The sequence below is a fragment of the Cololabis saira genome, chromosome 8 (assembly GCF_033807715.1).
Source record: "Cololabis saira isolate AMF1-May2022 chromosome 8, fColSai1.1, whole genome shotgun sequence".
Classification (NCBI taxonomy): Eukaryota; Metazoa; Chordata; class Actinopteri; order Beloniformes; family Belonidae; genus Cololabis; species Cololabis saira.
Genome location: NC_084594.1, coordinates 26,274,286 through 26,289,026, shown reverse-complemented (window position 1 = coordinate 26,289,026; position 14,741 = coordinate 26,274,286). Strand labels below are relative to the sequence as shown.

The 14,741-nt window shown below is 38.5% G+C and overlaps 1 protein-coding gene across 1 annotated transcript in view; it reads right to left on the bottom strand.

Moving 5' to 3' along the window:
- Positions 1-781: 781 nt before the first annotated feature.
- Positions 782-14,741, bottom strand: part of col7a1 (collagen, type VII, alpha 1) — a 71,243-nt gene continuing 57,283 nt past the window's right edge. Inside the window, exons 106-119 of the mRNA XM_061727438.1 lie at positions 12,048-12,101; positions 11,802-11,855; positions 11,646-11,708; positions 11,489-11,551; positions 11,257-11,373; positions 7,733-7,810; positions 7,153-7,206; positions 6,975-7,023; positions 6,761-6,769; positions 5,162-5,242; positions 2,460-2,588; positions 1,900-2,073; positions 1,305-1,496; positions 782-1,225 (exon numbers count right to left, since the gene is read on the bottom strand). Coding sequence (XP_061583422.1) covers positions 1,197-1,225; positions 1,305-1,496; positions 1,900-2,073; positions 2,460-2,588; positions 5,162-5,242; positions 6,761-6,769; positions 6,975-7,023; positions 7,153-7,206; positions 7,733-7,810; positions 11,257-11,373; positions 11,489-11,551; positions 11,646-11,708; positions 11,802-11,855; positions 12,048-12,101 — 1,146 coding nt within the window. The 3' untranslated portion in view covers positions 782-1,196. The remainder of the gene's footprint in view (positions 1,226-1,304; positions 1,497-1,899; positions 2,074-2,459; positions 2,589-5,161; positions 5,243-6,760; positions 6,770-6,974; positions 7,024-7,152; positions 7,207-7,732; positions 7,811-11,256; positions 11,374-11,488; positions 11,552-11,645; positions 11,709-11,801; positions 11,856-12,047; positions 12,102-14,741) is intronic.

Below are 14,741 nucleotides of genomic sequence, written 5' to 3'. Positions count from 1 at the left end.
CGCAATGTACATGCAGCCATAGACAGCAATTAGAGCACTTTTGATAGCTTTGATGGGAATGTCTTTCCACTGAATTAACTAATTAAAGATTATGTTAACAAAGAAAAAAAATAGGAACAAACCATGCACACATACATTGAAACTAAGTATACAATTACTTTGAGGTTGTTTTTTTATTGCACGTGGACTATATTTATGAGTGGCAACAATGTAATTGTTCTTAAAGAAGTGTGAAAACTATTTCATTTTGCAAGTTCATTATTTTATGAGTTCACTTATGGAAGAATGCAGAAATGCCAGCGGTGCTGTTTCAAAGTTCAAAAAGGCTGTTTGCTTCCACATATTCATTGTAGGCTTTATCTGCAGAAACAGAAGTTTGGGCAGCCAGCCCCCTTCCCCTCCCCCAAAGGAAACAAGAGAAAGGGGAAAATGGTTTGATTGCTCAGCTCAAATACAAAACTCAAAACACCATATATAAGCTGAGGGACTTCTTCTCCCCCCAGTTGTTAAGGAGACCAACACAAAGATCGTAGGGGATGGATAATGCAATAGCACGTAGAGATTTGATATCAATGGGTCTTTGAGACAATAATAGTCTTGTGAGAATAGTGTTGTGAGAAGGAGTGGTAGCGATGAAGGAAGTTTTAATGCCACAACATGCTTGCAAAAAGTGGTGTATAGTTAACAAAAATTAAGTTGGAGATAAAAAAAAACAAAAAACGATATAAATATACATACAAGGAAGGGACAAAACTACAAGTACTTTGAGGAACAAAACGTTTCACAAAATTCACCGTGCTTTTTTTGTGAAGATTACTTGAATGTCTTGATTATAGTTCTAAGGTCCTTTTCTTCTGACAATTCAGAATGATGTATTTCTCTTGAGTTTGTACTGCCTTGAATACTTTTACATACGTTATCATAGACATTACTGTCACAGAAAAAAAATACTTTCATTATTTCATTTTTTAGCATCTAAAACAGTGTAAAAAATGCCCACAAGTATTTGAAACCATATGAAAAGTATTTTTCTTTTTTTCTTACCAAAATATAGTAAGGGGTCATCACGGTATCCACTTTGTTTGGTTTAAACAACCAATAAATAAACAAAAACGAACATAACCACTGACAAATGGACAATATAATGATCTGAAAAGGCAATTTAACATTCCTGGCAAATGAGGAGTTGAACACAATCACCGCGCCGTCTTTACGGGATGAGAACCTGCAAAACAGAACACCTATCAGTTTGCGTCCATTAAATATGAACTTTAACAAGCTTGTTAAGTTACTTTTTTTTGTACCTGTGGCCTCCCCAAGGCAGGCCTCCTCACACTCCTCCTTGTGGAGGAAGCGGTTATCGTTTCCTTCACAGCCACTGTAGATGAATGGTCTGCATGCGTCAACCTGACTGTTATAGTACCAGCGCAGCGTGTACCGTTCACAGTTCCCCTCATCCATGGGCATCAGGCATCCTAGGGCAGCAGGCAGGTCTCCTGGAGATGCAAGTACAGACATTCATGTAAAAAGTGTCCATGCGCAAAACACAGAACAAAGAATGCGCAGGCTGGACATACAAGGAGCAGATGTAGAGCAACGTCAAGGAGCAGGGAACTCAAAGCAAGTGCACATCACCCCTGAACCATCAACACTTTGTGAATTAAACAATGTCATTATCAATACTATATATGGGTACAGATGTAGTCTTGTGTTTTGGCTCTGATGCTCCTCTGCATGCACACCTTTAATTATATTAATAAAGTGACTAATGACTTAATGTGTATACCAGCTTAAACTATGAGCCGATAGATGAACAGCCAGAACAGCCTGAGACATGAAGAGAGGGAGACACCCGGCAGGCAGGATGAAAACAGGACAACACCACATGTGCTGGTTTACCTTCCCCTTTGACTCTCCTCTTGGCCCTGACTGATTTGAACTTGTCTGCTTTCGGGGGTGAAACTGTGACTTTTTTCTGACCAGCAACTGTTGCTTTCTTCTTTTTGTCAGCACTCGCTGATTTGTTTGGTACAGTTTTGACTTTTTTCTCAGATTGCTGATTGTTATTCTCACCTGTGATGGACACGGAAACACAAAACATCCGCACACAGACATAAAGTCAGACAGCAGACGCCACAGATACATACACTGACGGCATGAGAGAGACACACTGCCATGGAGATAAAAACGGACTGCATTATCAACATCCAAGGTCACAAGACTCAGTATTTTGTGCGCTACATGAAGGCTGTGCAGTTTATAAAATGAAAACACTTGAGATGACATTCTCAGCTTGCTCAAACTGGATTATGGACATGAGGTCAAATTTGAAACGTTGTACAATAATGAGATTCAAGAATGGCAGATGCAAGTTTTTAAGACGTTGTGATTCCAGACACTGACATTCCTAAAAACAGTATGTGCTACTTCATTGCATACAAGTATTAAAAAAACAGTACCTTCAGTCTGTTTGACTGGCTGCGTAGACATGTAGAGCAGATCATCTGCGGGTTGGTCCAGGGCCTCGATGGAGTAGATGTGCTCATAGTCCGGGTCATTGGTGTTCACCACTACACGCAGCTGACGGCCTGAAAGACGAGTAGTCATGTCACGTCCTTCATATGACACAACCCTGGTATAGAGCCAAGGGTCTTCATGACATACAGGCCCAATAGAAAAAGTTCAAATCCTTTCAAATTTTCGACATTTCATTATTAAGTCAGACAAAAAAAAACTAACAAAAAAAAGCATTTCATTTCAAATGATAAATATTGTCCACAGGAGTGTCAAGTTCAATGGACAGGGTCCCAAAAGTGGCCCGATCTGATGCAGGTGCAGCTGGCTCATTTCAACAACCACCAAAGCTGTCCTACAATGTCACAAACAAGGTGATCAGTTTATTATCAGAAGCCTCTAAATCTATCACATTTATAGTCATTTAAAAAAAAAAAAAAAAAAAAGAGAGCAATGACACACTTAAGAGTAGTCCAATGTTTTGTTCTGTATCATTTTTAGGTGTTTTTAGCAGTGTGTATTGGGTACATTTTATTTTATTGGGTAATGTTTGATGCCCACGTTTTCTGACGCTGGCCGGAAGATTTTGCTCCTGACTGCCTAGACCAGGGGTCGGCAACCCGCGGCTCTAGAGCCGCATGCGGCTCTTTAGCGCTGCCCTAGTGGCTCCTGGAGCTTTTTCAATAATTTTTCACCTTTTTTTCCTTTTTTTCCCCTTTTTCTTCGTTTTTGCTTCTTTTTTTTCTTCCTTCTTTTCCTCTTTCTTTCTCTTTCTTTTCTTTTCTTTGTCTTTATTTTCTCTTTTTTTTGTCTTTTTTATCTTTTTTTTCTTTCTTTTCTTGTTTTTTTTTCTTTTTTCTTCTTTCTTTCCTTTTTTCCACTCTTTTTTCTTCCTTTTTCCTTTCCTTTTTAATCTCGACATTTCGACTTTTTTCTCAACATTTCGACTTTTTTCTCGACATTTCCACTTTTTTCTCAACATTTGAACTTTTTTCTCGAGATTGTACTTCAACATTAATCTCAACATTTTGACTTTTTTCTCTAAATTTTGACTTTTTTCTCCACATTTTGACTTTTTTTCGACATTTCTCCTTTCACCATTTGTCTTCATTCTAAGGCTGATACAAGACCTTTCATTTTTTACGGCTCCAGACGTATTCATTTTTTGTGTTTTTGGTCCAATATGGCTCTTTCAACATTTTGGGTTGCCGACCCCTGGCCTAGACAGTCTTGAGATATCATTGTCGACCACAAAGATTCAACACACCTGTCTCAGACAGAGTGCGCAGGAAAGCAGCCCCAGAGCCTCCTCCATGTCTCACAGAAGCTACAGCCTTTTTCTTTGAATGCTTTATTTTTGCATCGGTCACAGTAGAGTTGAATGACTTGCCAAAAAGGTTCAGTTTCATCTCATCTGTCCAAAGGGCATTCTCCAAAAAGATTTTCGGGTGATCAATATGCATTTGAACCAATTTCAGTCTGTTTTTGTTTAGTTTTTTTATGCTATGCTGTCAACAGTGCAGTCCTACTCGGCTGTTTGCTTTGGCTCAAACGGTGACAGATGGATGGATGGTGTTATCTGACACTGATCTATCTTGACCTCAGAGTTCACCTTGAATCTCTTGGGAAATTGCCATTGGCTCTATTGTCACCATTTATATTATCTGTCTATTCAATTAGTGATCAGTTTTTCCTTTGTGGCCACATCCAGGGAGTATGGCTACAGTCTTATGGATCCTGGAACCTGAATGAAATGTGCAGCTGTGGTCACAGGAACAATGAGCTGCTTTGAGATTGTCGTATAACCTTTAATTGTCTTTCTGATCTGCTCAGACAACTCGCTTTTTTAGCTTCCTCTATTCCCTGTTCATTGTGGTGAAACAAAACAGCAGAGTGATTATTTTTCACCCTTTAAACAATCAAACTGACTGAAAGATTGAAGACACGCTTTCATTTAACATGTCACTACAGTCACATTATTTTCAATCCTTTCTAAGGGCACCAACTAATTTGTCCAGATCAGTTTCATTAGTTTTTTTTTTTATGATTGTCCCAGTTATGTCAATCAAAACTAAACAAACAGAAATAAAAGGGAACAATGAGGAGCAAATTATGAAGAGCTGCAAAAGCTTTTCGCACAACTCTAAACATACCAGGTCACCCTTGAATTCTTCCAGTCAATTAAAATTACATGGCTTGGCGATCAATATTTTCTAATTATACCCACCTCTGGCATTCAAAAATAAATACACATTAATGGAATTAAATGTAATCTCTTCCTATCTCTTCCTCCTTACTATGAAATCAATACAATGCTTCTCATGAGTCGAACACAGGTAACAAGGAGAGACCAAAAACATTTTATTAATGGACTGAAAATAAGAGCCCATAATGCATGTATTTCTATAACTATTGTAAAAATAAACTAATATACATTATGCATAATTCAGCAACAAAAAATTTGAATTGTGTTTGTATAATCAGACAAATATATGATATGTTAGTGGGACACAAATGAGTTCTCTGTTTTCTTGCTAAGAAAACCACCCAATGCTCAGAGATCTCCAAATGTAGCACCAACAGTGTAGCGTCTTTGTTCAGGACACAGAACTATAGTCAACTGCAGTACAGTTGAAGATACACTCACCCTTCTCACCAAACAGCACCTGTTGCTCTGTTGACGGCTGAGCCCTGAGTGCGGGTTCTGACCGAGTACGTGGGCCTAAACCTGAGAGAGCCGGATAGGAAGGAGAGCAAACGTGTGGTGCCAAAGGAGCAAAGAGGATTCAGAGAGCATGAGGGACCAGGTAAGTGTTACACACGGGAAAGGAAAGAGGATCACAAAAAGTAAAATGATGAGAAAATAAAGGGAAGGGACATTACATTCAGTTAGTAATGTGGTGCTTGTAAGTTTGTGAATCCTCTAGAGACTTCTCTTTAAACGCCCGGCATAAATAGTACTTAAAATATCATCAAATATTTCCAAAATCCACCATAAACCATGTTAAAAATACACTGACCCAAAGATGAGCTTTTAGCAACAAGTAAATAGCAAAGATTAATAAAGTTAATGTTTTGGAAAAGTGAAATCAAAGTCCTGACCTTATTTAAAAAAAAGGACCTACAGCTTCTTTGAGGAAAGCAACAAACCCCCCGCAGCTGTTATGTATGAAGGAATTACCCAAAATCCTTTCAAGGTGATATACACGATCAATAGTTACTAAAGATGTTGCAAAGAACGTATGGCTCTGCAAAGAGGTCCCACAAACGGTTCACATATTGTCACATACTACTATGTTGAGATTTGAAATATCAGATAACTTTTGATAATGAATAAATAGTGAACTTAATATTTTTGTCTTATTCACTGAACTGTGTTCTGTCTACTTTTAGAAATCTGATGATGTTTCAGTCACATTTATGTAGAAATATAGAAAATTCTAGATTTTCACAAACTTTCAAGTACCACTGAATAATATCTGGACACATTGGCCACCAACACCCACCAAAAGCACCACAAAAATCAATTTCACCAACAAGACGCGGACACCAGCTCAAAGGATCCAAAGTTTTTTGCAAGACTGGTCAACGTGGAGCCGTCTTGTTTGAGGTGGATGTAATCTTGTAAATCTTTTTCATCCACCCCTCACCAACAATAAAAGAATGTCAAAAGACTGCTCGTTCATTCACGGTCTGATTCTGCATCTCTAGTCTCCTGCTGGTGTAACTGCTGCTTCAAAATGCTGATGAGCTCCTGCATCGATAAACTGCCCTTACAACAAATTCAACCGTTGAAATTCTTTGGAAAGTAGATCTTCTGAGGTGGAAGTCTTTAGTTATTTCAATATTTTATTGATTTATTTTAAGGTATACCACATACCTTACTTTGGCTGCAAAATTGTAAATAAAATAAAGCAATAAAAACAAACAAACAGGGCAACTAGACTTCATTGAAGTTATTTAAAAATATACCTGAATGATAATCTGGACAAATATTGAAATAAGTGTTGAAATAAATGGCAGTGAAAGAAAATGACTGGTTATTTGCATTAGTTTAAATGACTGAACATTTTTCTGACAAGTGCTGAAGATGATTTGAGTATTGTATATGCACTTCCACACTCAGACAACACACTGCTGCAGCCTCCATTGTGCCACATGTGAAGAATAATGCTGTGACTCATGCTAAACCACAGCCCCTCTATCTATTTAATTGTCTTCTGCCGCGGTTGGGTAGTTTACTCACCTCCACATGCTGGGGGTCAGTGCAACAGACCAAGAAAAAGCAAAAAGAAAAAGGAATAGTTAAGATAAATTTTTAATAATCTTAGTAATGCTGCAGTTTTCTACAGCGTCTCTTGAATGATACGCCTATGAAGTTTAGTTGAGATTGTGACTCATGCACTGTGATCACTATGTGGAGTTCAGTTTGAGCCTTTCAAGCTGTATAAAAGACTCACCACAGTGCTGACTCATCTCTGTGCGAACATAATCTCTGATCGCCTCTTCCTGAATTTAAAACAAGAAGGGAGCAAGGCAGAGCAATATTAAGAGCAACCCCAGTGTCAACTCTGGATGTGTGTGTGAGTGTGTGTGTGTGTGTGTGTGTATGCCCTGGGGTAAGGGTCCTGCACTGACCGTCATGGCTGGCTCTCCTCTGTCTCCCTTGGGTCCATCTGGTCCCATCTCTCCCTGCAACATGGACAAGTATTTTGACACGTAACCCACAGAGAGGCTTCATTTCTCAAACTGAGACAAAGCGGATGCACAAACACTAATTTAACAGTTACAGTGACAGGTTGAGTCAGCTGAACAGACTCATTCATCAAGTATTTCATATGGTACAAAGGTGTCCTTTAAAAATCTGGGCTGTTTTTCTATTCCAGTCTTGTTCTGCTGGATGTTTTTTGTTCTTTTGTTTTTAAATCGCTGTTAATTGTGTTTTTTCCTCCCCAGTGTCACTTCATGCTTGCTCTGGATGGGAGATTTAATGGAATCCGTTGGGTTCCTTTGTTCGTGTTTTTTGTTCTTTTTATGAATTGGCATTATATGAATTTTGAATTTGGACTCTATCTATAAGATTAATTAGATGCATATCATGGAACTGACCTGGATTGATTGGACTGTATTGGAACTTGTTTTCTATGTAAACTGCCATACGATGACAGTGGTAGTGACTTTGCAGTATGCAATTGAATTAACTAAAAGTGATACTCACAAGCTCCCCTCGTTCCCCTGGGATCCCTGGGATTCCACGTGGACCGACCATGGCTGGTCCAATTGGACCTCTCTCCCCCTGACAAACAGGCATAAAAATATCACAACATAATTTAGCATATTCACTGTAGATCGAGAATAAAGAAGCATTAAAACTATACTTTATTTCACCTGCATTGTCCCACTCATTTGCACAGATAATGTTTCCCATTCAGTCATATCAAACAGTTTTATCACATTATTATATAACATATATAACATCTCTTCCAAGCAGCTGTTATATACCATGCAGATCCACAATTATCAGACAAGATAGTATTCTGAACTGATCTGTAGAAACAGACTCCAACTTCTATCAATATCAAACTTAGTTTGAATACCTTTTAGGTTACTGGCATGTGCAATTAAGGAAGATGTGACCTAAAATAATTAGCACTTTGTATGAAGGTCCATGTTGTTAAAATGCAGGAAAATATTTTTCAAATATATAAAACTTTTAATTAGATACATTTAGGACCAGATTTACTAAAGGTTTGCGTGTGTTAAAACGTGTGAAAACAGCGTGCAAAGACGACTGCGTCTCTGAAATGCGCAAAATTGCACACGCAATTCAGTTAGTACTTTTGCCCTGATGAATAATCAATATGGGGCGTACCCGCCAGAAATCCTAAATACTGGGAGGGGAAGATGTAAATTGGTCCATTTACCACGTGCAATGAGATTTACCAAGCCTGAAAGTTTTTGCGCGTATTGTGATTGCGTCTGTATTTAATACGTTCGAAAGGAAGGTGCTAATCTGCTGCTGCTGTTATTGTGGCAAGGAGGCGACATCCAAAATCAAAGAATACGCAGAGAGAGAGTCTTTATTCTGCTGCATGCTATTTTAAAAATGGTTGCACAAGTTTTATTAAAGGCCACTTTTTCTTTAGTTCTTTGCCTTATATCTTGCCACCTTCTTTTATTGTGCCCCCCTCCACTCGCCCACAAGCAGGCCAAGCCTTTGTGCCAAAACTTTGTATTTTATTGATTATTTATCTTATTGAACGTGAAATCATCCTTCGTAAATTACATTTAATTAAAACCCGTGCTTATTAATCACAAAACACAGGTTAAACATCATGACCAAATCCGCTCCGACCCGCTGTGTCAGGATCAGCGCAGACAGACTGCAGCTTCGCCTGAATTATGGTTCCGCGTTAAATCGACGGCGTAGCCGACGCGTAGGGTCACGGTGGGGTGTGCGTCGCCGCGTAGCCTACGCCGTCAGTTCTGCGTTGGTGTGACGCGGAACCATAAATCAGCCTTTAGTGTGCGCTCTGTGCTGTTCTGAACACTTCTCTTCTTTCGGCCATATGATGGTCCCGTCTGTCACACATTTACTGTCAGTGTTTGCTATATAATATATAATATTTGCAATATACTGTGGACATCTGAATAAAAACTTAACTCATAAATAGATTGAATCAAAGCGCTCTCCAGCTCTGTGTCTGATTGTCTTTTTCTCCTCAGATCATGCCGAGCACCACGGGGTCACGTAAACCCGACCAATTCAATATTAAAATCAAATTCAGTCCTGTGGCCCGTTTTTCTATTTCGTATTTTTGATCTGTGCCTAAAATTGAAATATGAAAAACCAGACGTTTTTCCGTTTTTTGTGTTGCAACTGCATTTATTCTATCGCAGGTTTTCTCCGATATTGCGTTTCTTTTGGTAATGTTTAAATTTCTTTGCTGTAGTTCATGAATGTGTTTATTTGCCTCTTCCACTAATATTTCTAACTCCAACTCGTTCAATTTCATTTTGCGCTTGTGACTTGTGACTGTGCATTCCATCCAGACTCTCCATGGCGCAGAGTTTGCGTTCGCAAACCTTAAGACACGCAACACCTCATTTAAATACTGCTGTTTGCACCTGTTATCAATTGCGCACGCAATCTTAGTTGATCACCCGCAAACCACGCAACAACAGCACGCGCAAACTTTTTCAGTGCACACGCAATTTAGTACTCTTTATTTAGGATCTTAGTAAATCGGGCCCTTAGTGTAGTGTTAACTGATGGAGTCGAAAAAAAAATCATTGGGGGAGAAAAGTCCTTCAATATTTGCACAAGACTTGGAACTAATAAAAAAATAACCCTAACAACATGTGGTCAAAGTTTGGAAGGTCAAACCAAGATCACAAGTAATCACGAACTGAAGCGTCAAGATTTTCAAAGAAATATGGAGAGATAGGTCATTCAGATGTTCAACTGACAGAAGAAATTACTGTTTCCTGATGGAGCAGATGGCCGGTTCAATAGCCCTCTCACTAAAGGAGACCGGGCAGCACTTCCAGTCTGGTTCAAATAAGGCTGAAGAGAGACGCTGGTATAGGCTGCTAGGATTAAGGCTGAGCTATTTTGCTCTTATCAGGATGAAGATGAAAACAATCTCTTAATACAGCCGCCAGATTTTACGGTACCTTTTTTCAAGCAGTGGTACAGAAAGAATCTGCAGGATCAAAGATGACCGAATAATGACCTATCCCTTTTTCTCCTGAAATTTAAATCACATTGAGAACTTGTGGGTCTTTTCAAATCTGAGATTTACAGCGAGGGAGGATGATACAGCTCTTTGAACTGTGGTGTCCGGCTTAGCAGAAGATAATTGCGGACAGATTAGGAGAAGGCTTACAGCAACTACTGAACACAATTGTCTGGACTGGTCACTGAATATTACATAACCTTATGCTTTTCTATTACTTTTTTAAATTAATTTGTTTATTTCATAAAACTGAATGCAGTAAATCACATACCGAATAATTCTCCACGTTAGTTTTGCTCATTAATTGAGCTCACAACTCTTTTCTGCTCTTTTCTACTGTTTCCATGTTAATCATTCAAGCGTATGGTTTGGCATCTTTTTTAATTGGAGCCCTGAATTTGAACAACAGCAGAGTTTGAAAATAGTTTGATTGTTGTGTCCACAGTTCAATCAATGTGTCTATTTTTTCCCAAACATCAGTGATACCAGTTCTCTCAGCAGATCTTTACGCTGCAGGAAAAAGAAATAGAAAGCAAGACTACAGGCTAAATAAAGAGTCTCTCAATCTAAAAAAGATGCATCCCTTGAAGAGACTTGACATGGTGTTGCACCTTGTCACCAGTTTATCAGCTTTCCTTATTTATGTAATGATAAAGCAGACAGGCCAGTCAAACTGTCAAGAAACCTGTAATTTCAATTGAATGCCAAAGCTGTCAACATTTTTTACTTTGTTTCTTTGATGCCACAATACCATTCAGAGATCTAACTACTGCTATTTTCTGCAAGCTATGATGTAAATGATGCTTTTGTCTATTCGTCTCACTCCTTGATAGATCAATATCAAATCAGTGCACAATAGCTACAGATCTTTTTTTTTAAATTGATAAAACAAAAAGCTGCTGAAATGTTACTTTCCTATCTCATATGATTTTAAAAAAGCTTCTAGCCCTGTGGATAAATCAGACAAAAGTGATTAAATAGAAATCATAGTACAAACAACCACCTTCTGCCCCTGCAGACCCTCGGGACCTTTAATACCAGCTACTCCTTGTGCGCCTGTCAAGCCAGCGGGCCCATCCACTCCTCTGGGACCTGGAGGTCCAGGAACACCAGGTGGTCCCTGTTAGAAGCAAAGACACTGTTAACAAGGAATTTCACATTTTTTGTGTTTCTCATTAGAATTATTTGCCATTAAACTTGCTGTTATGACACCACACTGCCTCTGAGATGCTCACCCTTTCACCTTTCTCTCCTTGAGTTCCCTTAGGTCCAATAAGCCCATCAAAGCCACGGTCACCCTACATCCACAAAGAGAAACAGTAATGTTGGTCATTGGTATTATTTCCCTTAAAAATAAAAAAGGGGAAATAAAAAAGAGGGATTGTACAAAACCTTGGGGCCAACTATTCCCTCTTTTCCTGGGCTCCCGGGGGCCCCAGCAGATCCAAGTTCACCCTGGAAAACAGAGACAAAGTCTGATTATGACCATGTATATGTAACAAACACTCAATGATGCAGTTTTTTCTTTTTTGTGAGTGTTAATCATACCTGTTCACCTTTTCTCCCTAGGAGACCTGCCCGTCCAGGAAAACCAGTCTCTCCCTGAAAAAGATACACACTCATTTTCTTAACCTCACATCAAAAAGATGGAGTCATGATAGGAGATTTTTTTTTATATATATATATATATATATATATATATATATATATATATATATATATATATATATACATATATATATATATATAAATACATCTTCAATCTCCCCCTCTTCAATTTCTGTCTTCTGTCACCTTATCTCCTTTGGCTCCATCACTCCCACAAGCCCCCTTGATGCCACGTTCACCCTGGAAACAAAAAAAAACAAAACATCTTTAACAGACACACATCAAAAGGCTTGAGAAACACTACATGAAAAAAGGGGTAAAACAAATAGACCAAACCAGCCGAGCAGAAAGGCCATCAACCCAGTCTGCTCTTTTCCCTGTGACTCTGGCAATTTAGAAGGCACTGTCACACATTATGGACATAAAACACATTGTGCAATCGGTTTCCGGGCCAAAGACACCGAGGTGGATGTAGTTTTTCTCCTGGTAATGCGTGCTGTGACAGTACTGATAAGTAAACTCAAGATAGGAACCGCAGTTGTGGAGGGATCCAAACGGGGCAATCATATCCGGCTCAGTCCGGATAAATACACATGTGGTGCTCATGCCGCTTTTTATTTTCATATTTGCACTGATATTACTTTCACAAGTACTGTAAATGATGAACAGTATACTGACTCTTATGTGTTATGACTGCTTATGTTTTGATTAACATGATTAAGAACTGTAAAATAAAATCCCAATAATGTACCCTTCCTTTATTTAGCCTTTTGCACCCGGATACTTCATGTCTGTTAGCTTTGTTAGCATTCATCACAATGTTCAGTAAAAGCTCAGCTATGCAGTAAAAGGCCACCACTGGGAGTAAAGGACTTTAGAGAATAGTGGGGCTGTCCTCTGCCAGGGCTTGAAAGCATTTTTGCAACCGCTTAGTGCTGGGGCTCTGTAAAGGCAGGTCTTCATTATATAAATATGTTGCTGCCAAATGGAAGTGGTTTCACGATGATGTGGAAACCCACCGTAGGACTCAAGTCTAGGTGAGCTGTTGTTGGGCCACTAGCTTTGGTATGTTGCGGCAAAGTTACAAGTTATACTGGACAAATGGCTGCTTTGCGATACAGTGAAACTAAAGTTGTTAAAGTGTTAAAAGTACTAAAGTACTGCAACTTGTCTTTGTACTTTTTATTCATGCTTCCCTTTACTCTTTGTACAGTGAGGTCAACCCAGACAGATACTTATTTTCTAATGTAAATGAATTCTGAGCATCAGTATTTGCAACCATTTCCACAAATGGGAAACTGGAAAGAAGCTGCTCACCAAGCCAGAACCCAGAATAACAAGCACCTTCGAGTGATATATGTACTGTATCAGTGACAATAAAGGTCTAGCCATAATCTACAGTGGTCAAAATTTCAAGTGGATCAAAAACACACTTATATGTTATGGCAGAATGTTGAACAATATCTGTTCTTGTCATGGGACAACTTTGATTAAATGTTTTGATCCACTTCAAATGTCAACCCGTATATAATCAATAAACACTGGACTTGAAAATACATCCGACATCCCTATATAAATAAAGTGTAAGGCAGTGTTTCCCAACCTGGTCCCTTGAGGCACACTGCCCTGCTTGTTGAAGATGTTGCTCTGCTCTAACACACTTGGCTCAGATTAGTGGGCACTGACGAGCTGATGAAAAGCCGATGATGACCCAATCAGGTGTGTTAGCGCACGGCAACACCCGTCCCGAGCAACATTAGGTTGGGAAATGATACTCAAAGAAAATTTGAAGATGTTTTCAGTTAGTTTTGCATAGCTAAGTATAGAGACTGAGAGTAACTGGTTCGGTTTCATATAAATATACCAAAATTTGCCAATTATGGACACAAAACTCATCTTCAAGTTCAAGTAAAACGTTTAAATTAGAACTTCCTATTTATAGTATTAACTAACTTTCTGTTTTCTCTGTTGTGTCCCCATTTTTCAGGATGCAATTGGGTCATTTCTTGCAACAGTTTCAAATTATTTCTTCAATTTTAGCACAGCTGAAATGGATAAAAAAAAACAACCTACGAGGCTACCTTACATGTTGAGCATACATAACGGTGGTTTGAAATGTTGAGATCTCAACATTTCATATTCAAGGCCACACCTAGTGCTGGCGGTTACAATCCCGTCAGTTTCTAATATTTAATGATCATGTTGCAGACGACTAGCAAAGAAATGATCGCATAATGCATTTTGTGCTTGTATTGTCATTTATGAATTCTGAGCTGGCTATGGACTTCCCTAAATATTAATGGGACAGTCCCTCCACAAGCACAAAATGCAGAAATCGATAAATGGAATATATTCTGTGGAACAAAATATATAGAACAATTTAAATATGTAATAAAAAAAAAACAATTAAAAAAATGAATCTGAACAAAAATGGAAAATAAAAGTCTCAAAACCCTATCATATGATTCATTTTCAATTGTGTGAATTGAGTAATGTATTGTACAATATATATAACAAGGAAGGATACTATGGATATTATCTCTCATTAGATATGGATATTATTCGGATATAATGTCGCATTTGGGGACTAAATGACTGAAAAAATATATGATAATGAACATAGTACATAAAAAACATTGACTTCCTTTACACCTTGGCATCAACACCCCTTCTGATCTCAAACTGTTTAGTGACTCAAACAGAATTAATTAAACGAACGAAGTAAAAGGATGCAGGAATTAAGTCTCAGCAAAATCCTCATTTTAAGATGTTAATCATCATCATTCTGGGTGAAAATCAAAAACCACACGTGTTTATGTGATACTAATGTCTATTAATCCTTTGCAGTCATATCAATTTCATGCTTCTAGCGAGGTGTGA